This window comes from Notolepis coatsorum, assembly GCF_963971535.1.
Source record: "Notolepis coatsorum genome assembly, chromosome: 4".
Lineage (NCBI taxonomy): Eukaryota > Metazoa > Chordata > Actinopteri > Aulopiformes > Paralepididae > Notolepis > Notolepis coatsorum.
In genome coordinates, this window is record NC_140168.1 from 75717917 (window position 1) to 75743175 (window position 25259).

Here is a 25259-nt window from a genome sequence, read left to right on the forward strand (position 1 = left end):
TCCGACCATGAGCACAGACTCATTCCTTATGGCCTTCCGAAGATTCACATCACAGAAAGGAAAACCGTCTACATTGTTGTCTGATCACGGGACAAACTTCAAAGGCGGAGAAAGAGAGCTGAGAGAGAGCTTCCAAGCTATGGGCCCAGAACTTAAGACCCACCTAGCTCCATCCCAGATTGACTTCCAGTTTAATCCCCCGAACGCACCTCACTTCGGCGGAACCTGGGAATGAGAAGTACGTTCTATAAAGACAGCCCTGTACGCCGTGCTTGGGGCCCAGACTGTGGCAGAGGAAGTCCTAATGACAGTCCTCACGGAGATCAAGGGAGTATTGAACTCAAAGCCCCTCGGTTACGTCTCCAGTGATGTAGCAGATGTTGACCCAGTCACCCCCAACACACTCTTAATGGTGCGGCTGGACCCCGCGCTACCCCAGACAATGTACAGGCCTGAAGAAGCGAACGGCCGAAGAATGTGGAGGTACAGTCAAGTACTAGCTGACAAGTTTTGGAGCAGCTTCCTACTCCACTACCTACCGTCTCTACAGACCCGCCAGAAGTGGGTAAAAGAGAGAGACAATTTGACAGAAGGAACAGTCGTCATGATTATCGACCAGTCCCTACCCAGAGCTATGTGGCCGGCTGGCCGCGTAAGCAAAGTGATCACCGGTGCCGATGGCAAGGTCCGAGCAGCTGAAGTACTCGTCCAAGGGCGCACATACACACGACCCGTGGCGAGGCTAATAGAACTGCCCAGACTCCCAGATACTATCGATGATGACCATGACCCCATGACTTTGTGAGTTGACTGACCCTTACAGCGGACCTTGAGTGGTAGACAGTGCGGTTAATCTGTCTCTGCTTAGCTAATTAGGTGGGACTAATTAGGGGGCGGCTGTTGTGAAGGATCAGATTAAACCGAATATATATATTTATTTATATATATATATTTAAATAGTATTTGTATATCGTTTGATATCCCCTGTATATTCCTTGTACAATATGCACTGAATATCCCTTTAGTCTACTAAACAGCCCATAATAGTTTCATTCTACCATTGGACGAGAACCTGGCGCCGGCAGCCATACCCCTAGGTTCAAGTTCAATCGTGCCGCCCAACATGTCGTGGCAAGCCCGGTACCAGCGTAGGAATACGTCTGGCGAAATACGAATGGTACTATTTGTTCACAGCGCATATATATATGGCGCAAGTAAAGTAAAGTTCTTTACCCTCCAACCGAGTAACAGACGCGAAGCCTCACCCACGACGCACGTGTGGTGCAGTAAGGCCTACTTGGCCTCAGAATAGGCATTGAGATATCGTGTGGATTAATAGTTGAATAGTCATAGTTTGGCACTATACCGTCGAGTTGGACGTATTCTATTAAGCTAATAATAGTCTATTTATGTATGGTGCATCGTTCGGTTAGAGTTATAAAGTTATCAGTACCCCCATCGTTCCTGACGTTATCTGGAGTCTTAACCAGGCTGGGCAGACCACTAGTGGTGCTTGCATCCGAGGAGCTCCGGGCCAGGGCGAGTGGACCTGTATATAGGATTACTCTACCCGGACGACGGCGAGCCTTCCACGGCTTGGATTATGCTTTGGGTGCTTTGATTATTCCATGGATAACGGCCAACACTGTGGAGTGTTGGAACTACCCCCCGGAGAGGACTCCAGGTGAGACGGCGCTCTACACCAGTGAGGTCGCCTCACGTCTCTCCGTCGTGGACCGGCAGCTACCGTCCACCAGAGGGTCCAGCTGTATTCGTCTGCGGACCGAGGTTCTGTGGGCACCGTGTTCAAGACTTTGAATTCTCCCAAGAAATCGTCGGCCAGATGGGATACCGCCAACGGCTTCTCTAACCCCCCCTCCTACTGTCTTACAACCAGCGGGACCCCCCCCCCCCCTTAGTGTATCCAGCTATAATCATTTAAGTACCATCGCTATAGTTTCCTAAAGAAACGGGTTGTATACTTACTCCCTGCGTAACCAGAGATTGGACATTCAATGTTGATTTACCTACGAATACTCATTTGCCATACAAGTGCATTTCAAATCATAAGTGTAAACAAGTGAACGTTGTATATACCTTTTGCTATATTAAATATTCGATTTGTACATTTGTGTGGACTTCGTTTCATCAGGTGGGAAAGTGTTCATCATATTTATATCATGTACTGGATGGCCAGAAGTTAAAGTACAAGAGGTAGTGGTTTAATATTACCATATCTAACAATACAGTCAGGGAATTGTACCCCTCAGTTACAATTACAGTTCCCATGCGTTACTATCTCACCTCCATGTGACAGGAGAGACCGAGGACTCCGGTGCCAGTCTAGAGCCGGAGGAGAAAGAGATACAACAGGCTGCGGAGGAAGAGGAGGTGGAACCGAAAGAGGAGGAGAAGGAGAAGACAAAGCAGAAAGAGGAGGAGGAGGAAGGAGAGACGCAGGCGGTGGAAGCGGAGGCAACAGAAGAGGAGGCGCGGGAAGAGGAGGCGCGGCCGGAGAAAGAGAGAGAGGAGGCGGAGGAGGACAGCGGGATCCTGAGCGACAAGGAGCGGCAGAATGAGGAGGTGAACGAGAAGGACAACTGCTCGGCCTCCAGCATCTCCTCTGCCAGCAGCACCCTGGAGAGAGAGGAGAGGGGCAGTGCTGAGAATGGTGAGTGTTCAAATACAACGCAAAGTCGTTTAAAAAAAAATATTTATTTAACCTTTATTTACCCAGGCAAGCAAGTAAGAACAAATTCTTATATACAAAAGCAGCCTGACCAAAAAGCAAAGGACTTTTGAGGAACAAAAACAAGGTTGTGTACATGCATACAAGTAAATTAAAAAAAATTACAGTAGCAATAGTATATACACGGAAAATTACAATAAATAAGGGAGAGAGATTGATTGATTGATTGAAAACTTTATTAACAGATTGCAGAATGGGTACAATACAAAGAGGAGGAAAGAGAGAGAGGGACAAAGAGAAAGGGAGAGTGAGAACCAGAGGGAGAGAGAGAGAAGAAAGGGGGAGAAGGAGGGTGGTAAGTGAGGGGGCTCAGGGGGAGGAGAGAAGAGTCTGAGGGCTATGCGTGCGATTGGGAGGCAGTCAGCAGGTGCAACAGTCGGTTATGATCTGTTGCAGATTTTGTTTAAAAGCAGTGAGTGATGTGAGGGCAGTGAGTTTAAGGGTGTTTTGTAAGGTGTTCCAGTCAGATGCAGCAGCAAAGCGGAAGGCGTTGTGGCCAAAAACCGAGCAGGCTTTGGGGATGGTGAGATTTTAATAATAATAATAATAATAATAATAATAATAATAATAATAATAATAATAATAATAATAATAATAATAATAAGATTCAATTTAAACCTTTATTTATTCTTGAAAGGACAATTGAAGTCACCCTCATTTTCAATGTCGTCGAGACTTTACAAACATTTCAATACATAATTTTTTTTTACAATATAATAATAATAAATATGAATAACTCTTATCTATATAGCACTTTTCACACATGGACCGCAGCCCAAAGTGCCCCACAGCAATTAGTATAAAATTAACATGGGCATAAAACCAGCACACAGTTGACAGAATAAAAACAATGCATAAATTGCAGACGTAAGAATAGGTATAAAAGACAATAAAAGTAGTAAACGTAAACGTGCAGACACAAGATAAAGAAGAAATTATAAATGTTATTTGTATAGCATCTTTCATACAAGAATTTCAGCCTAAAGTGCTCCACAGCAGTGAAAATGAGCATAAAATGAGCATAAAATAGACAGAATAAAAAGGTAAAAGCAATTATCCTCCCCGTTAGATGGTCATAAAACATTTGTTTGAAGTGACTTGATTTTCCTTCCATTTTGATTGATTATCCTGTTATTCATTTAGTTCCATTGTATTTTACCCTGTTTTAAAAATATATATATAATAATAATAATTTCTTCTATATTGTTAATCCCGATTTACAGTCATCCACGATATTGGATGATATTACGGCTGTGGAGGTGCTGGAGACTAGGGCTGGGCGATATGACCAAAAACGTTATCGCGATAAAATTATAAAATTATTTTCATATAATTCGATATCGATAATTATCGTCAATATAATGTCTGTCAAGTTTAATTAACTTCTTATGCTGCTGCGAATGTCTCAAGTCGAGTTGATGTCGTCATCAGTCCGCGCACGTTAGCAGTAGCCGACAAGCGGAGTATCTCATGACAATAAATATGACACTAAAACTCTCTTCCGCCACAATATATTGAAACGACGTCCACTGTATACCCCACACTACTTAAACGTGGCCTCAGAATTCAAAACACACACATACTCGGCACGTAAATATATAAAACAACGCCGTGCAAGCTAATTAGCCTAGCCAGCCTGTTGTTTATAAGTGGTGTATTCCATGACAATGTGCTAAATATTACACTAAAATACTCTCTTCCGCCACAATATATTGAAACGACGTCCACTGTATACCCCACACTACTTAAACGTGGCCTCAGAATTCAAAACACACACATACTCGGCACGTAAATATATAAAACAACGCCGTGCAAGCTAATTAGCCTAGCAAGCCTTGTTGTTGAGTGAGTCCTAGTACCTCTGGGTCTCCTTCCGGATCTCGTTCGCTCTCGGCCATCTCCTTCACTGATTGGTTGTTAGCTGTTGTGCGTATGCACGTCACGTCATCACGTAACGTTGGTTGTTGTTAGTGAGTGTGCTGAGCCGAGGCTGAACGGAGCCAAGCTTGGAAATCGATATATCGAAACTTTGCGACCACGTTTCATGTTTATTTCGAGGAAATAATTTATCGCGATAGTTATCGTTATCGTTTTATCGCCCAGCCCTACATGATCCAATATACTTTTTTATACGCCTGAGTCTCCTGAACACGGAGAGACCAATCCCAAGTCGATCTGCACTTTCTCGGCCGAGCTATAGTCACTTTTCCACACCTACTCCCCAAACTCTGCATGCGCAGATTGCCCAGGGAGTGTATGTGAACAATCCAGAGAGACTCCCTGGGCAATCTGCGCATGCAGAGTTTGGGGAGTAGGTCAGAGTAGGGGAGTAAGCGACTATAGCTCGGCCGAGAAAGTTGGGATTGGTCTCTCTGTGTTCAGGAGCCCCAGGCGTATAAAAAGGTATATTGGATCATGTCTCCAGCACCCCCACAGCCGTAGCTACAACCAATTACACCAAGGCTCTCATCAACATTCATTCATTTTATCCCCCCGCGCTCTCCCATGAGCTCAATGTAGCACGGAAGTATAGGGCAGGATACGCCCCTCCTCCCTTTAGGGTACAGCAACACAGACTATAACTTTAAAATATATTCATACAAAAACAATAAAATCCAGTCTCAATTTGGCTCCGATTTCTTGAATGGTTAAACTGGTAATGCTTCTTCTTCTTTTTAAAATCTTTACTTATTTTTTTGTTCAATTCCTTCACTCATAAGGGCAGGAATCGCTGAGCCTTTATAACAGCACTAGGGGTGTAAAGGTACATGTATCCGTACCGAACCGAACAAGTTTCAGTGTGTACCGTACCGTACCATACCGTACCGAACGGCTGTGTAGAACGAATACAACGGTATGTTAACCACTAACGACCGCCCACCGGGGGCTGTTTTTTTCACAATCTAATATTATTATTCTTAAAAAAATGTAATGTACAAGTCGATTATTAATTTCAATATAGAATATTCGTTGACAGCCCTACAAGTACAATTAGTTACTGCACACTACATCACCCCTGAGTGGAACATGAAACTTTCCCCCACTGTACCGAAAACCGTACCGAACCTCGACTTCAAAACCGAGGTACGTACCGAACCGTGGTTTTTGTGTACCGTTACACCCTTAACCTGTTCCACCCCAGGTGAAAATCTGCATAAAATGTATACCTAGGTAAATGGAATATTGCTCCACTTCTACAAGGGCTATTTGCATATTCTTGGTATCTAGGAACATCTATGGACCTCAATGAATGTATTCTCAGTGTCAGAAATATTGTGTCTATTACTAGACTTGCTTAAATTCTGATGAAACAAAGGAAAATATGAATTATGATTTTTCTTTTCATCTTTGACAGTGAATAAAACCATGATAATAATGACCAAACTTAAAAAACTGCCACTGGGCTAATTCAGTACCCTCTTGAGATCATGTGTACAAAAGATCTAAGGAAATTAATAAAGGGAAGATGATAAAATTGAAGGTTTTGTATATACAGTACTGAATTCTCCCATCCGGACCAATGCAATTTGAAATATTATTATAGAATATAGAATATATGCTTATAAATTACCTTATTATAGCCAATTCGCACATTTATATATATATACATATAGTATCTTTCAAATGGCCGAGTTCAATTTGGATATAGTATCACCAGGCATGCGTAATAACATATACAGTTATTTAATGTAATCGACTGTACTTTTTTATTTCTCCCACAGTGTAATCATTCTGTAACTAATTTCAGATCTGATTCTTCCTACATGATTACAATAGTGTGGAGAAACTGACTGCGTTTCAATATTTGTCAAAAACGTTACCTTTTGTAGCTTATTATCGCGAATCATAAGAATTATTGATATGATTGCTTCAGAACGCCGAACTTTGAACGACCATAGCGGACCACAGGAAGTGTAGTTTGGTGAAATTTCAACACTGCCAGATAGCTAGCGAGGTCCTCTTGAAAATGGCCGCAAAAAGATTCCAATTCTGATCGTTCAACATTTTCATTTCCGCTTCCGGGTCAAGAAACGCGAGTTGAAAAAAAAACTTAAAATGATAAAAACTCACTTTTAACCTATTGCTAAACTATTGCCAACCTAACGTTTTACATTCTACATGTATTTGTGACATAGTAGTGATAATAATACTTGAAAACGTTTGATTTTAAAAAACGCAAATTTATTGCATCACTCATAAAAATATTAATATATGATAATAATGTCAAAAAGGGGTCGGTACCGACCCCGTGGGGGGGAACAGCACTATTGTTCAGCTTTTCTAACCGTTCACAGTGTAGTAGACCTACATGCGTTCCATTCACAATTCACAATTTCATGTTTTTCAAGCAGAGAGGAGACGCAAATGTATACAAAGTCAATGGCGAACAGATGCAACTTGGCTGTAGGCCTGAACGCCAGTGGCACAGAGGTGGTTTGATTTGAGCTAAATCCACCAGGCATGATGGAGCAAAGTTGTGTATATCTTCACCATGAATATGAAATAGACTGCTATGAATGCTCTGTACGCTATAGATATTTAGCTATTGTTGCGATCAAACCTCTCTCTCTCTCTCTCTCTCTCTCTCTCTCTCTCTCTCTCTCCAGGCCTGAAGGAGGTGGAGGAGAACGATCAGTGTAACAAGCTCCTTAACAGCAAGCTGTTCATGCTGGACATGCTCTACTCCCAGAGCAAGAAGCCCAGCAATGAGGAGGAGGAAGAGGAGGAGGGGGAGAAGGAGAAGGAGAAAGGAGAGGGCGAGGACGGAGGGGGCTGCCAGGAGACCAACGGACAGTCGGACGAGGGTGAGAAAGTCGACAAGTCAGAGATCCGCGGTGTCCGTGCGTTCGCAGAGCGCTTCGGAGACCTGGTCAAGGACCTCGGCTCCCACCAGGCCCTCCTGGACGCCCCCGCCGACGAACCCCCCGAGGTGGAGAAGTCTCCCCCTCCTCCGCCCAAGAAGGAGTCGGACACGATCTGGGACCAGCTGCTAGCGAGCCCCCGGGAGCTGCGCATCGGAGACATCAACTTCACCGACTTGACGGAGGAGGACGACGAGGACATCCTGGACGCCGGCTTGCTGGGCGGGTGCAGCTACCTCATGCCCCCTCCGCCCCCGCCCCCGTTCCTCCCCCGCCTCCCACCCCCCCCGTCGTTCATGGGCCGCTGCCCCCCGCCACCTCCTCCCATGCCGGGGATGATGAGACCTCCTCCTCCCCCCTCCTTCAACTCCCCGCCGGTCTTCGCGCCCCCCCCCGATCCGTCGCTGTTAAACAAGAAGAAGAAGACCATCAGGCTGTTCTGGAGCGAGGTCGGTCTTCTGGGCAATGGCCTACTAGTGTAACCCTTCTCCTCTATATCAGACCCAGCAGTAGAGATCTTGCATGAAACATTGCATGGTGTAGTTCTCCCACTTCCTAAATGCCTGCCGGTAACCATTAGTAACCACCGTGTGCAGCGATAGAGAGAGTAAAACATCAGAAGAGCATGTCGTCATACTGTTCCACTGTAACTCGCTTGCAAGATTCCGTAATAAGACACCGATTGATGATGATTGTGTTTCTCTTATATCACACATAGCAATGATTGTTTTTTGGTGAAGTGCCCCTTTAAAGAAAGGCAAGTAATGAAATTAGATGTATGTTAACTGATCATACCCGTTCACCATCAGGTTCGTTCGTCAGACCTCCGGGACCACAGTCGGAGCGGAGACTCTCTCTGGTCCAAACTGGACCCGGTCAAAGTGGACACAGCCAAGTTGGAACACCTGTTTGAAACCAAGTCCAAGGAGATACCGGTCACCAAGGTAACCGACCACTGTCAACCACCTCACCCTCACTGCGTTTCCTGCATTTCCTGTCACACGTTTCCTGTTTCCTAAAGATAGCAATGAACACTGCTGATTGGCTGCGGCCTGTGACTGGTAGCCAATCATCTGGTGGCAAACACCTGCCGATTGGCAACCAAAATGGCCTCCGTTAAATCTCCAACACTTGAAAGTGAATAACATTTACATTTACATTTACATTTAGTCATTTATCTGATGCTTTTATCCAAAGCGACTTACAAGTTCTATACGACAAGTCATCAGGAAGGGCACAACTCTATCAGCTGAGTAACAATGTTCATCAAAGTGTTGAGTGCTACAGTGTAGGTTAGTTTATTAGGACAAGTGCATGACAGTAAGGTTAGTTAGGGTTAGATATTTTCTTTTATTTTTTTATTTTTTTTATTTTGATAATGGTTGAAGAAGTGCGTCTTTAGTCGACCGTGAAAGATTGGACGGGTTTTGGCTGTCCTAACTGGGGTGGGAAGGAAGGTTTCATTATTGATTATTCAACCTCTGAGGACCAAACAGTTATGAAACATGAGTGTTATGAAACAAAAAAGGTATAATGATTTCTTAACTACTAAGTAGCAAAACTATGTGTTTTGTCCCCATTTTGTACACTCTCTGAAACCCCTTTGAGGGAATAGAGAGCCTCAGACAGCCCATTGTTGATCAAAGATCAACCATAACACTGCCTCTAATTCCCACAACGCCTCTAATAGGAGAAATCCAGTGGTGGAAGAAGTACACAGATTCTTTACTTAAGAAATAATAACCTGATTAGAAATAACCAGATACAACACTACTCTGGTAAAAGTAGTATTCTATTTGTAACTGCCCCCCGGCTTGGTGTTGAAATAAAGATGCGGTTATGTTTCGTACAGATGCTTTTATTTATTTTCTCTTTTTTCTTTTGCATTTCAGCTTAGCAGTACTGTAGCTTTTCTTTGGTAGTTGTGTCGTTGCACCGTGTTTGTACAGGTAGTGACGGTTGCATCATTTGCTCTGTTTGCACCCCGTTTGCACCTCGTTTGCACCTCGTTTGCACCCCGTTTGCACCGTGAAAACTTATTCCGCTTTACCAAGGGTAGTTAATTTAACTGGAGTAAGGTCCTTCTATCATACATATTCGCTGCCTGCTCCGTCGTTATCTCTGAGTGACTTCCGCCTTGGTCACACAGGAAGCTGTGACTTTATACTAAAGGAAGACGAGCTCTGCCCCCATGTGGACACTAAATGAAAGTGCACAAGTGGCTCCGAAATATTATTTTCTTAGATAGATAAATAGAGGGCTCAGTATTCTGAGCCTATACAGAGAAATTGATCATCTAGACCAACGCAAATCAAAGCTTACTGACAGTAAAGATGATAGGCATCTTTACCCTTGGCGGTCAGTTACACTCCCACCAAATCCTGCTATGACGGATAAGCACAAAAACAATTAATTTAGTCATACAGGATTTCCTTTTAGATTTCACATAGCATCAAAATAATATTTTTCAAGCATTTCTATACTAATTACTCTCAAGGAGGAGTACCAATTTCTGGATCGGTCGCTCGAGGACTGAAGGTCTGGTAGAGTGATCTTTTCGCTCCCCAGTCTGTATTTTTACTCGACGTACTAGACCGTCGCTCTCTGGAGTGGCTTCGACGACCCGACATAGTTGCCACTGGCTTCTTGGCAGGTTACTGTCCTTGAGGATGACTATGTCGTTCACCTTGAGGTTACGCCGTGGTACGTGCCACTTCTGGCGTGTAGAAATGTTCAGGAGGTATTCCTTCTTCCAGCGGCTCCAGAATTGTTCGATTAGGTACTGGACTCTGCGCCATCTCTTGGTTGCATACATGTCCTCTTTAACAAATCTCCCAGGGGGTGGAAGAGCGATTTTAGACTTCATCATGACGAGATGGTTTGGTGTTAAGGGTTCTAGCGCCATAGGATCGTTGATACCATCTACTGTCAGTGGTCGGCTGTTTACAATAGCTGTAGCTTCATAGAAGAGTGTTCTAAGAGAGGCGTCATCAAGTCTGCCTGGACACAGAGCGATAGTGGCGTTCAGCACATTTGCTGCTCTTCAGTAGGTCGTCGGAGTTTCCTGCATCGTACACAGTTGTGAATCAGCTTGGCTACTAATTTGCTCCCACCAATGACCCAGAATCCATTTGCTCTCAGTTCCATTTGGGTTTGACTTCGGCCTTGGTGACAAACTTGAGCGTGGTGATGAGCCGTAATTAGCTTGGTGATTAGGGGTGGGACAATACATCGATCCAGATCGATATATCGATCTATTATCAATAATCAAATAGGATCGACGCAACGTAAAAAGATCGATTCATATTGCGATACTCTTATTTTGAAAATCCCCGCGAGTCATATCCGCCGGCGCCCAGTATTGTGAAACTCCGTGTAGAAATTACAGCAGTGTTTGCGTCTGCTGTAAAGCACTACAGAGCGTCTATTTTGCGAGCCGATAAAAGTCTGTGCAGTTTTTTCCCCGCAACGGGTCAAATGCATATAACAGGCGTTGCATCGTCGCCATTCCTTTATGCCAACGTCGCGTTAAATATCTAAATGAACGTCGCGTTGGCTGCTAAAAGCTAAGCAGCTAACCGTGAGAGAGAACAGGAGAGTGGAAAGGGGACTTGGAAGGAGGAGGGGTGGGGGCTGTGGGGGACTGTGTGTGTGTGTGTCTGTGTGTGTCTGTGTGTGTGGTAAAGCTCAATATATAAAAACAAAAGTGAACAGGAGGTCTATTTGTATTAAAAACAATAGATTGTTTTTCATTTAAATGTCTGGAAGAGCTCAAAAATAAATACATCAATTGATATTTCCGTAGCCTTTTTTTAGTTGATCTAAATGTGACTGATTGTGTTAAATGGGCACATAATATCGCCTCATATCGATCGCAGACACCTGAATTGAATCGTATCGTATCGTATCGTGGCAGACTTTGTGATATCGGCAAATATCGTATCGTTGTCCAAAGAATCGATATCGTATCGTATCGTGATGAAACTGATGATTCCCACCCCTATTGGTGATAGGGCTGTCTTTTGGCAAAATGATGGGATGTTTCATTTCTTGACTGAGGGATGAGCGTCTCAATCTTCCACCCACACAGAGAAGTTCTCGATGCAGAATTGGATCAAGGGAATGAAGAGCACTTGAACTTGGAAGAGCATCTCCTTCCTGGCATCTCTTAATTTCCTGAGAGAAGGCTTGCTGCTGGACAAGCTTGATCACTATTTTGGCAGCTCTTTCTCGTTCTTCGACTGTCACCAGTTTGGTGTTGTGTACTTTTCCCGATCCCAGCCTCTTGATTCTTGCAACTACTTTCAGGATCTTTGACCATGAAGAGATCTGATTTAGGTGAATTAGAATGTCTGTACAACTGTTAACTTTGGTTGTGAAAGCTTGGACAGCCTTAACCTCAGGATCGCCTACGAGTAGGTCTGCGAAGGGATTCAGTTTGGGATGTACTTCTTGCTCCCAGAGAAATGTAGGACCTGACATCCAGTTTGTTGAAGGAATGTGAGATGCCTGAAGGCCTCTGGAGGCATGATCTGCCGGGTTCTCTGCTGTTTCGATATAGTGCCATTTACTTGGGTCAGAGTTTTCTCTTATCAGTTGGACTCTGTTCGCGACGAACACATGGAACCTTCTTGCCTCATTATTGATGTAGCCCAGAACTACTTGTGAATCTGTCCAGAAGAATTCTTCATCGATCTTCATCTGCAGTTCTCTTTTCAGCAACACACTTAATTTGGTTGCGACCACTGCCGCTGAGAGCTCTAGTCGTGGGATGCTTGAGACCTTTGTGGGTGCTACTCTTGCTTTGGCCATCACAAGACTGGAGTGTAGTGTATTTTTGTCATTTTTGTACCTGAGGTAGGAACAAGCGCCATACCCCATGCTGCTGGCATCGGCAAAGTGATGCAGTTCCGTCTTGATGATGTTGCCGAAGTCATGTGGGTGATAGCATCTAGGGATTGTGAATTCCTTTAAGTTATGTAGCCCGATCTTCCATTCCACCCACCGTGGCTTTAAGTCATCTGGCAGTGGATCGTCCCATCTTATGCCTCTGCGGCATAGTTCTTGGAGTATGCGTTTTCCGCTTAGGGTGAATGGGGCAACAAACCCGAGTGGGTCATAAAGAGAGGCGACGATGGAGAGGATTCCTCGACGGGTTGAAGGCTGGTCTTTCATGTTGACATTGAAGCTGAAGGTGTCGTTGTCTATAGACCACTGAAGGCCAAGTGCATGCTCAGTTGGGGTCGCTTCCAGCTTAAGTTCGAGAGGGTCAGTGATTGTTGCTCTTTCTGAGGGTTTCACACAGTCGAGGACGTCTTTGTGGTTAGAGTTGAATTTGTGGAGGCGTAGGCCTCCTCGTTTGCACAATTTTTGTGCCTCGATGATCAGTTTCTTGGCCTCTTCGACTGATGAAACGCTGGCTAACCCATCATCAACGTAGAAGTTCTTCTCAATGAAGGCTGAGGCTGCTGGGTAGTCTTCTCTATGTTGGTGTGCCATGTACCTTAGGCCTAAGTTGGCACATCCAGGAGACGAAGCAGCTCCGAATAGGTGAACTGTCATCTTGTTTTCCGGTGGTTCTTTTCCCAAATCTCCTTCCTCCCACCATAGGAACTTAAGGTACTTTCGGGATTCAGGCGTAGCGAATAGTTTTGCTGAGCAGTCGACGAACACGACCCTTAGCTTGTTGGGCCTTTTGGGATGGTAGGTGCTGTGATGAGGAAGGTACCAGGCAGTCTCTCCCTTTGCTGTTGTATGGTCCAGTTCTGCATCACCTTTCTCAATGATTTCCTTCATGAAAATCTTATAGCGTTCGTGATATTCTTTATTTGTCTTTAGTTTCTTCTGAAGGCGGACAGTGGCTCGTTTCTTGTTTGGTAGAGATGGTGGGCCGCTACCCTTGAAAGGTAAAGGCATCTCGTAGTGTCCATCTTCTTTCTGTCTGATGTGGTTACTGAGAAATTGTATGAAGCGAACATCTTCTTGAGACACGTACTTGTCCTCGTAGTTCCTTTCAGAGAAGTCCGACTCAAGGGCTTTCAGGACATCTGTTGTAGACGGGGCTGGTATTTCTTTTACTGCGACTCTATGTACGAAGCTCTGACTCCCTTGTCTGTCCAGATGAGGGTTAGGTAGGTGGTTCCTGCTTAGTGCGCTTGCTTGGGCTAGACTGAAGGCCTCTTGGTTCACAGTTGCTCCAGGAGATACTTGACGTTGGAATGTTGGATGTAGCAGAGGTTTTTGGTGAGCAGTTTTTATTTCATGATCAGTGTTTTCTTCTTCTTTGTTATCTTGATCACTTCCAGAACCGTATGCCCTCACTCGGGCTGCTGCTACCTTAACTTCATTTTCTGCTTGTAGCTGCTGTAGCTTCATCCTTTCCGTCTCCAGCCTACGTCGACTCTCCACCTTCATCTGCTCCATTTCCGTTAGCATGGCTGCCTCTTCCTCCTCTAGTTTGAGGAGATTTGTTTGCAGAGCCTGTATTCCCCAGATGGCCTTCACCTCTTCCTCTTTAGCTGCAAGTTCAGCTTCCATCCTTCTGCTTGACGCTTTATTCAGTGCTATCCTCACTCTCTCCTTTTCATGTCGTTCATTACAATCTTCTTCCTTTGTTTCTAATCGCTTACAAACAAGTTCCTGTGTGTCTGTCGTCAGCTGGATACAGGCGTCCATTTTATCTGCTATCTCTGGAGTTGTGGCATGATTGCATAGAATTGACTCATACACACTATATACTAGGTCACAACTTGTTTGAATGTCTCGTTTTAATTTTCCAAGTTCTTCTGTCGGACAGAAGGCTCTCAGTTTTCCTCTAATTTCCTTTGCCATCTTCCTCCAGGTGTGGTAAACCTTGTTAAATACCTTCTCATTTTTCATATTTTCCACCTCACGATTCTCCTTTCCTTTCTCTGTTAGAGTTCCTCTGCGAGCACCTGTCCTGTTCTGTTCCATCTCCAAGAGGTTGCCAGCATCGTCTTCTTGGGCCGACATTGTGCTTGATCACACACACTCAAAATATCAAATAAATAGATGGTATTTAAGAGTTCCACTTGCTGGGATGGATATCAGACAGCATAATATTCATTAAATATACAGGAGTTGCCACACGTCCGTGGTATTGCTGGGATGGATACCAGACAGCATAGGGTTAATTAGATATACAGGAGTTGCCACACGTCCGTGGTTTTGCTGGGATGGATACCAGACAGCATAGGGTTAATTAGATATACAGGAGTTGCCACACGTCCGTGGTTTTGCTGGGATGGATACCAGACAGCATAGGGTTAATTAGATATACAGGAGTTGCCACACGTCCGTGGTTTTGCTGGGATGGATACCAGACAGCATAGGGTTAATTAGATATACAGGAGTTGCCACACGTCCGTGGTTTTGCTGGGATGGATACCAGACAGCATAGGGTTAACTCAGTAGGTTCATTCTTCCTTCTCTTCATACATGTATTTTCTTTAGTGTAGGGTCCTCAACATACATGTATTCTCTTCGGAGTAAGATCTTCAACATACATGTATTTTCTTCGGAGTAAGATCTTCAACATACATGTATTTTCTTTGGAGTAAGATCTTCAACATACATGTATTTTCTTTGGAGTAAGATCTTCAACATACATGTATTTTCTTCGGAGTAAGATCTTCAACATATATGTATTTTCTTCGGAGTAAGATCTTCAACATACATGTATTTTCTTCGGAGTAAGATCTTCAACATACATGTATTTTCTTCGGAGTAAGATCTTCAACATACATGTATTTTCTTCGGAGTAAGATCTTCAACATACATGTATTTTCTTTGGAGTAAGATCTTCAACATACATGTATTTTCTTCGGATGGTGGTCTTCATTGTACATTTATCCACTTCAGAATAAAGTCTTCATAATACATCCATCCTCTTCAGAACATCTATCCTCTTCAGAGTAAGGTCTACTTCACATTTATCCACTTCAGAATGAGGTTTCATAATACATTTATCCTCTTCAGAGTATGGGTTTTACTCACCGTTTATCATCTTCAGAGTATGGGTTTTACTCACTGTTTATCATCTTCAGAGTATGGGTTTTACTCACTGTTTATCATCTTCAGAGTACGGGTTTTACTCACTGTTTATCATCTTCAGAGTATGGGTAAGTCTTCGCTCACCACTGGTCGGTAAGTTTTCACTCTTCAGAGTTGGGTAAGTTTTCACTGTAACTGCCCCCCGGCTTGATGTTGAAATAAAGATGCGGTTATGTTTCGTACAGATGCTTTTATTTATTTTCTCTTTTTTCTTTTGCATTTCAGCTTAGCAGTACTGTAGCTTTTCTTTGGTAGTTGTGTCGTTGCACCGTGTTTGTACAGGTAGTGACGGTTGCATCATTTGCTCCGTTTGCACCCCGTTTGCACCTCGTTTGCACCTCGTTTGCACCCCGTTTGCACCGTGAAAACTTATTCCGCTTTACCAAGGGTAGTTAATTTAACTGGAGTAAGGTCCTTCTATCATACATATTCGCTGCCTGCTCCGTCGTTATCTCTGAGTGACTTCTGCCTTGGTCACACAGGAAGCTGTGACTTTATACTAAAGGAAGACGAGCTCTGCCCCCATGTGGACACTAAATGAAAGTGCACAAGTGGCTCCGAAATATTATTTTCTTAGATAGATAAATAGAGGGCTCAGTATTCTGAGCCTATACAGAGAAATTGATCATCTAGACCAACGCAAATCAAAGCTTACTGACAGTAAAGATGATAGGCATCTTTACCCTTGGCGGTCAGTTACACTATTCTTTCTATCTTATTCTATTAAATATCTTATCTATATCAAATCTTATCTTATTATATTAACTCCTCGTCCAATCAACAGTCATCTCCCGCCTCGACTACTGCAACGCACTGCTTGCTGGCCTCCCGGCCACTGCCACCAAGCCTCTTGAACTCATTCAGAACGCAGCGGCCCGCCTGATCTCAAACCTACCGAAGTCGGCCCATGTCACCCCACTTCTTAGGGACCTGCACTGGCTCCCCATTGCTGCACGAATCCGCTTCAAGGCCCTCGACCTGGCATACCGTGCGGCAAAGGGAACCGCTCCCGCCTACCTCCGGTCAATGGTCTCTAACTACACACCCTCAAGACCCCTATGCTCTGCATCTTCTGGCCGCCTCAGACCTACTCCTATCCGAGCTCCGGGAGGGTCATCAAAGAGAAGTCGTCTATTCTCAGTCCTTGCCCCACAATGGTGGAATGAACTACCCACCCCAGTTAGGACAGCCGAAACCCGTCTAATCTTTCGCCGTCGACTAAAGACGCACTTATTCAACCATTATCTGAACAAATAACAAATAAAAAATAAAGAAAATCTAGCCATAACTAACCTTACTGTCATGCACTTGTCCTAATAAACTAACCTACACTGTAGCACTCAACACTTTGATGAACATTGTTGCTCAGCTGATAGAGTTGTGCCCTTCCTGATGACTTGGCGTACAGAACTTGTAAGTCGCTTTGGATAAAAGCGTCTGCTAAATGACTAAATGTAAATGTATATTAAAGTAAACTATTCTACTTAAGTAAAAGTTGAGAAGTATTTGATATTGAATGTACTTTAAGTTCGCGTTCTACATGATGTTTGTGTATTCAAGTGCTTGAAAGCATTCAACCCTCGATCCACTGACCTCTAAAGGTCGTGTTAAAGTGGTATGTGATCCAGTTATGCTGCTCTGATTACATCCTGTTGAAGTTGACAGGCTTCAAATCTGAAAGTAGATAATATTCATACATTTTTACCATGTTTTCTATGCAAATCTTTGTCTTCAAAGTACCTAGTAACTAATGGGTTCAGATAAGTGTAGTGGAGTAAAAAGTACAATATTTACAATATTAAATACAAAGTTCCTCAAAATGGAAGTACTCCAGTAAAGTACAAACTGGATCCGAGTGGTTCTCCTGCCCCCTGGGGAATATGACTCTGATACTTTGAGCTCCGAGCCTGGACTTTTAGCCTTTATCTTATTTCCATGCCAGCGCTCGTTTTCCTATGCTTTTTTGTTGTTGTTGTTCTTAGCTCTATTTATTTTAATAAAAGATAAAAATCGTATGTACAGGTACCTTAAATACTATTTCTACCATGTATGTATATATATATATATGTGTGTTTCATTACATGTATATATACATACTAGAGGTGGGCATAGATTTTTTTTTTTATCTAGATTAATCTATCTGCAATCCTGGATTTAATCTAGATTAATCTAGATTAAAATGGCTAAAAAAAAAATAAATGCCGAAGGCATTCAAAATATGTGTGTGAAGTCACAAAGGGTCTATATTCTGTTCTGATGGATCAGAACAAACCTACTCTGCTTTGTGAATTGTGTCTCTTAAAATCCCTATGTACTTTCAAAAACCAGCTAAGTGGTTTAAAGCGACGACAAAGAGACAGCGGTTGAAAAGAGGAGTCAGAGAGGAAGTTATTGTAAGAATCCGGTTTTAATGGAATCCCAACGTTAATAACAAAAGATTTTAATGAAAAACAATGCAATGAAACCCAATCATGCCCGATACTGTGCCATCGACCGTGGGTTTCAGACTAAAATTCACTTAAATTAAAAGAATCTCTCTCGGCTCCTCCTCGTTGTCCGTTGGTTCGCTGGTGCTCGTCTCAATGTGTCGTCAGTGGCGGCCGCTGGGGCTGGTGCCTTGTAGGTCGCAGTTCTCATTAATAGGTCGAGTTGAAAATGTAATGCTCTGAGATGCTCTGGAGCAATCTCTCTCTGTCTCTCGGATCAATCAAATCAAATAATTAACACATGTATGTTGTCATTTTAAACAACTCACCATTCATTCATTATGCATCAGCAGCAACACAAACACGCACAGCTCTCTCTCTCTCTCTCTCGCTCTCTCTCTCTCTCTCTCGCTCTCTCTCTCTCTCTCAGATGATGTCAGATCCATTCAATAATAAACACATTTGTAAAGCTCGTTATTTTAAACAAGTTACCATTCATTGTCTGAGTGGTTATGTCCCACATGCGGCGAAATTAGAGAGCGAGAGCGAGAGAGAGAGAGAGAGAGAGAGCATTTTAGTAAAGTTACATTTTCAACAAGATTGCTGCTATTTAAACACTTCATGGAAACGGGGTAACGTTAACCTTATGTCGACTGTAGTATTGTATGACCTCGACATAACGTTTAAACGTTAACGTTTCCATGCAGTAATTATAAAAGTGGCCAGCTAAGCTAACGGAGCTAACAGCTAGCAGTAGCTGTAACGTTACAACGTTATGCGACATCAGTAGACAACGTATCATGTATTAAACTAGAGTTAAGATCGCTAATCTACCTTGTTGTTGGCTTGTTGATAAAGTATATCCACTCCATGGCATTGTCCATCCAGCCTGTGTTGATGTCCATCCATTGTCCATACATGTCCCTCCACACTGCATCCATATATAGCTTGTTGTTAGCCAACAAGCTGTGTGAGTGAAGAGCTGTGTCTTTGTCCATTTCCGCCTCAAACAGCCTGCAAACTACCTGGCGTTCTATCGCCATGCTCTAAGACAAACTCTAACCTTAACCAACTTTGAAAGAGTGCCTAAGCTCAGTGTAGTTGCTGTTGTTGTTGACGAGTCGACTGAACTGCTGTTGCTGTGTTGCATTCTCTCTCTAAGCCAACCCGAGAAATGCGGCAATGGAAAAAAACGGGCATCGCGTCGGCCAATCAGAGAGCGTCTCCACGAAAATGCGGCTATGGAAATTCTTCACGGAAGTCCCCGCTGCTGCCTAGACCGCTTCAAATCGCGCTCGGATTCCAACATAATAGTCATATTTCAACGCACAACGCCGTATGCTATGATTGGCTGTGACGGAGACAGCGATCAAACTGTCAGATCAGATATCGCTATCGCTTCTAGCCCGGGCGAGAAATACGAAAAAATAAAAAAAAAACGTCACTTCCTGTTCAAGAAAACAAGTATTTCTTTTTTAATATAATAACGTTATATTGTGCATTGGAAACACAAACATACTTAAAATGAGTAAATATTATTAATTTTAAACATGTTTATATTATTTATAGGGCTTTAAAACAAAAAACTAAAAACTTATTTTTCTTGTTCTCTCATATAACCAGGGTAGGAGCTGAGGGGGGGCGGCGCCCGAGCGCCCCTAGTGGTAGAGCCGCCACTGCGTGTCGTCGTCCTTCCGTCCAGTAGGGGAAAAGCAAGCTTCTGGTCGTGTTGTTTCTTGTTGTGTTTCTCTCTGTCTCTGAACCGCTCACTTTAAAGACTAACTCCTCCCCCAGCATTACGTCAGGAAGGGCGGACCTTTTTATGAGAGAGAGAGCTTCCAATTGGAGGACCAGTGTGGCGGCCGTTTGTAGCCCACCTACACTTCTGATTGGGTGAAACTAGGTAGCAGCCTTTGTAGCTTATCTATCCGGATATGTCCTTATTAAGGCATATCGTATAAGGCATATGTTGGCTTTTAATAGCCTGACTGTGTATTGCTGTTAGAAGATTCTTCTGTTTTTGCTCATAGTTAAACTATATATTTCTGAAGTTTAGTTTGCCCACTAGGCAGAAATGTGTCTAAACAAGGGTTTCTTTATTGATAGTTTAAGATTAACAAGACTATCCTTGAGGGTAAATGTGTGTCATTTTCTGAGTCATATCACTAAGTATTTATCCTTTTTTGCTTGCTTAGAAAGGAACAAAGACACTTCCATATTTCTTAGTAAAATATAAAAGCTTCACTGTTTAGCTCTTGTCCAGTTTCCCAGATCCAATGTACAATTTAACTACATCTCTAGCATAAGAGTCCTATGGTCCAAGTGTTTGTGAGACTAGTTTGTAAGCCACCTGGCCACCGTCTGTTTGAGGTGTTTGTCTCCCCCACCATAGAGAGAGGGGGGTAGGTGGTGATCTTGGGGTATTTCCACTCCGCCTGGCGGGTGTTACTTCCTGTTCCTGATTGTTCTATTGAGACTGTTTCACTATAGCCGGCTATAAATCAACATCATATCTATTCAGAATCTATTTTTAACTTGCCAGCAGGATCTTGGGACCTTTGATATGCTAAATTACTCTGTCCCCCGGCCTAGGCTGTGTTTACTATTGCAGAGAGACTGCCTGAGTATCGTCCTTTTACAACTCTGTGCTAATCCAACCTGTGTCCCCTCCACCCCTCCTCTCCAGGGGGGGGTTGGAGACACCGCTTGAATCAGAAATGTGTGATGCACTGTTACCATATTTAGCAACGACTCTGTAGCGGACGTCAGACCTGTACATTTATACATTTTGCTTGGGAAAATCCACCACATGTGTTCTACCCTAATAATGACCAGAAGTAAGTCCTTACTTTTTCTTTCCTCCTTATGTTTCTCAGGCCAGGTGGCCCATTACACCATGAGCCCATCTCCCGTTTCCAAAATGCATTACAGACTGTTTGAAAAAGCTGTTTTGCTATGATAATTGGTAATGAAATATCAAAATAATGTTCAATAAGATGTACTTGTGTTTAATAAGTTGTTTTATTCAGAAGTTAACACAAATAAATAATATTACCAGTACAGTACAGTATCTAGCACACTCTCAGGAGCAAAACAGAAAGAATCATTTCAAACTTGAACTATGTGACATGGCTTGAATCAACTGCTCCAGTGGAGTTGCTCAGTGGCCAATGGTGTCAACTGTGGTTGTACTGGGCAGCTCCCAGATGTGAATGGAACTGTGAATGTGAAGCAGGGCGTTCCTGAAAAAGAGCATCTGTGCTCAGCGAACCTACCCTGGGTAAATAAAGGTAAAAAAAAAAAAAAAAAAAAAAAAAAATTAGATTAATGCGTTAATTATATTATCGCGCGATACTAGTATAGCGTTAACGCAGCACGTTAACGCCGTTAACGGCCCAGCTCTAATACATACATACCAATTATTCGCCTATTCTATTCTCCATCCATCTGTCATCCATTATAGCAACACTATATTATCACCGACATCCAAGTTGGGGGATCCCCCTTTGAACAGCCCCTCTGAGGTTTCTCTCCTCCACACCTGTGGTGCTTTTTTTCCCTATTGCTAGGTTTTTAGTGAGTCGTTCCTTATCTTCATTGGGGAAAGTCTGGGAGTGTCGCATATTTGGATTTTATGGTGGTTTTTGTTCTTGATCTATTGCAATGTTCTTGACTTGTACAGCCCATGGGGGCAATTCCATGTGATCTCGGGCTCTACAAATACATTTGATTTGATGTGATTTGATTTGAGTGAAAATACTTACTTAATAGTTACTTTCCGCCACTGGGAAAGTCTGCCGTGGAGACGGGGAGCTCAACCTGGGGGCCTCGCGCGCTTTGAACGCAAACCCCTCGGCTCAACAAGCACAACCGCCGTGAAGAGCTCTGCCCTGGCTGGTGGTCTGTATTTACAGTAGTTCGGCGGTGGTCTGTGTATCGTCTCATATTAAACAGGCTCAGGTTAAGCTGTTGGTTAACGAGTGGATCTGGAGTTTGGAAGAAACCACCCAGTGGATCAAAACCTCTCGGAGATCAGAAAGCTGGGAACCTGAGCTCTGGAGAAACAGGGCTTTTCCCCCTCTGGCTGGAGCCCTGCGTACCTCTGCTCTCTAGTTATAGATATGATTAGATTAGATTTGATTCAAATCTATTGTCGTTATACAGCACAAGTACAGTACAATGAAAAGAAGTTTGGCATCCGACCAGAGTGCAAATGTAACAGTAAAGCACAATAGCAATATACAATGTACGGGTGATTCAACTGGAGTATATATAAAATAGTACTACTGAGTAATAATGATAATCAGATGTATGTACAGTGTTATAGTATTGTTTATTGTTCTTTATTGTTTAAAAGGATCCCCATTAGCTGCCACCTAAGTGGCGAGCTAGTCTTCCTGGGGTCCACACAGAAAGACAACACAAAACACAGAACATAACAATACATGAGATACATATGACAATCACAATTCACTTAAGTAGTGCATTCTTAGGTGGTACTTGAAAGACACTTTGCTATTCAATTTACTTATGTTCAGTGGGCAGTTATTCCAATGATTGATGGCACGATAAACAACCGTCCTCTTTAAAACATTTGATTTTGGACGTGGTAACATAATCTGTCCATCATTGGCTGACCTAGTAAAATATGAATGAACCTGACTGCATCTGACAATTTGTTTGTATAAGAAAACAGGTTGAGACGAAAAGACAGTGTTCCTGAAAAATTTAACCGTGTTGAAAACCAGCCTATTCTCTACCGTTAACCATGAGAGTTGACGGTGCATACTGATAGTGTTTGTTCTCATGGAACAATGTAAGACTAACCTTGCAGCTCTGTTTTGAGCAGTTTGCTATTTCTTTAGTTGACCCTTGGATGCAGAGAGGACCATACTTATTACAGTGATACAGGTAGTAATTACTATGGTAATAAGTCATACTGGCCAGCGGTATGACTAGTAAGAGTAGGTAAGGGATATATAAAGATATGGATATAGTATACTGTATGCAGGTATATAAAAAAGATTATATGCAGGTGTATTCAGACAGATTTGGATAAATATATATACGATGAGGTCACATCCCCGACTTTCTCACAGAAGTTATTCAGCATTGGGAGACGATGCTGCTTCTAACACACATGGTTTTTCTCCCAGTGGTAACAAGGAAGCCATTTTCAAATGATTCTATGATGACCCTGACCCGTCCTCTATGAGTTTAGTGTTCGCTGACCTACGGTAGGGTCGACCTGACAAAGTCGCTAGCAGACTGCTGACTGACACGCTAGCCACATTTGGTTGGTGTTCGTTTAAAGCGACAATGTGTTGTTTTTCTAGTAAGTCGTTGAGTCCTGAAGCACATGCAGAGCCTTTTCGCTGTCTAGCCTCAAATGTTCTGGTGCGACCAGCTTGGCCATCCTTCTCGTGACGCCAGAAGTATATACCTGGAACGAACGAGATGAGATAGTTTCTTCACCAACATTTTTCTTGGTAACAATGTAAAACAAATACATCTCGACAAGACCATTGATTTTTTCCCCCACCTTTTCTCCTCCTTTTTCTATTTTTCTCCCATCCCAATTTAGCCGTGCCAATTCTCCCCTCCCCTGTCTTGATCGTTGCTCGCATGTGCCCCCCACTGGCCGGTTGTAGGGAGGATAGAAGCCCATCACATGTCCCCTCTGATACATGTGGAGGCAGCCAGTCACATCTTTTCACCTGCCAGCGCGGACTCTCATTGGCGAGGAGTAACGTGTAGGAGGCTCACACTGCCCCCGCCATTTTCCTGTCTTTTGCTGTGCAGGCGCCCCAACCGACCTGTAGGAGTCGCTGTTCACAGACTACCACCCATCGACTTCCCTCCCGCTAACTCTGCCAATTGAGTCAGTATGACGGCCGGCCCAAGCCGGAGGCAACGCTGTCGACAAGACCATTGATTGTGACTGAAATACTTTTACTTTAATATTATCTTTGGTGTGGTGAATGACAAATAGGGTAGGATAAGGTAGGACCATACAGTACATGGGCACAGGATACAAAACACACACACACACACACACACACACACACACACACACACACACACACACACACACACACACACACACACACACAAGCACACACACACACACACACACACACACACACACACACACACACACACACACACACACACACACACACAACCAGTAATGCTGTTTTCTGGTCCTCAGCGAATCAGTCCTCACAGCTGTTGTCAATTTCACCCTGAGTGATGATCCCCTTAATCCTTACCAGCCCATAAAGCAGCCCACACCGAGAGAGACGGAGAGGAGAGAGAAAAGAGAGACCTAACCCTCGTGTGTGTGTGTGCGTGTGTGTGCGTGTGTGTGTGCGTGTGTGTGTGCGTGTGTGTGTGTGTGCGTGTGTGTGTGTGTGCGTGTGTGCGTGCGTGTGTGTGCGTGCGTGTGTGTGTGTGTGTGTGCGTGCCACAGAAAACAGTGTCGGACGGTAAGCGGCAGGAGATCATCGTCCTGGACTCCAAGAGGAGCAACGCCATCAACATCGGCCTGACCGTCTTGCCACCCCCTCGCACCATAAAGACAGCCATCCTCAACTTTGACGAGTATGCACTTAATAAGGAGGGCATAGAGGTACGTTAAAGGGGAGCCGTTAAATATCCCCTCCCGGTGTATTTTAAAGCCTTTAAAAGTGTCCTATAATGTCCTTGTATACATGTGATTTTATACCTTTACCCTCATTGAAAATGAAAATATATATATGCAAATTGGTAACAAGCACTCGTTTATATTTATATATGTTATTATATATGTATATGTTCTTTCAAGACATGTCAATACCTACTCAGCTTTCTGTGTAGCTGAAGCTAAATGTGTCAAGTTACCACATATTGGACCATGAGAGCGTTGACCTCTTGGTGACATCAACTTCACGAAATAAATCAGCATTGGTTTTGGTGAGGTTCCCCTTTAAGTTTTTAATAATTAACGGTGTATTTGGAGCATATTGTGCAAGTGCAACACGTATTCTTCTTGACAATATGATAATACTATGGTAAGATGATAATGCCATGTTCTGTGAAACCTAAAGTATTTTTGATTCAGTACTTTCTTTCACCTGACCAGTTAGAAGCTGAAATAATATCCCTAAG

At 43.4% G+C, this 25259-nt stretch overlaps 1 protein-coding gene across 1 annotated transcript in view; it reads left to right on the top strand.

Annotated features, from left to right (window-relative positions):
• Positions 1 to 25259, top strand: part of fhod3a (formin homology 2 domain containing 3a) — a 103340-nt gene that overhangs the window by 49877 nt on the left and 28204 nt on the right. The window contains exons 12-15 of the mRNA XM_084311988.1: positions 2318 to 2671; positions 7357 to 8060; positions 8421 to 8555; positions 24583 to 24741. Of these exons, the coding sequence (XP_084168114.1) occupies positions 2318 to 2671; positions 7357 to 8060; positions 8421 to 8555; positions 24583 to 24741 (1352 nt within the window). The remainder of the gene's footprint in view (positions 1 to 2317; positions 2672 to 7356; positions 8061 to 8420; positions 8556 to 24582; positions 24742 to 25259) is intronic.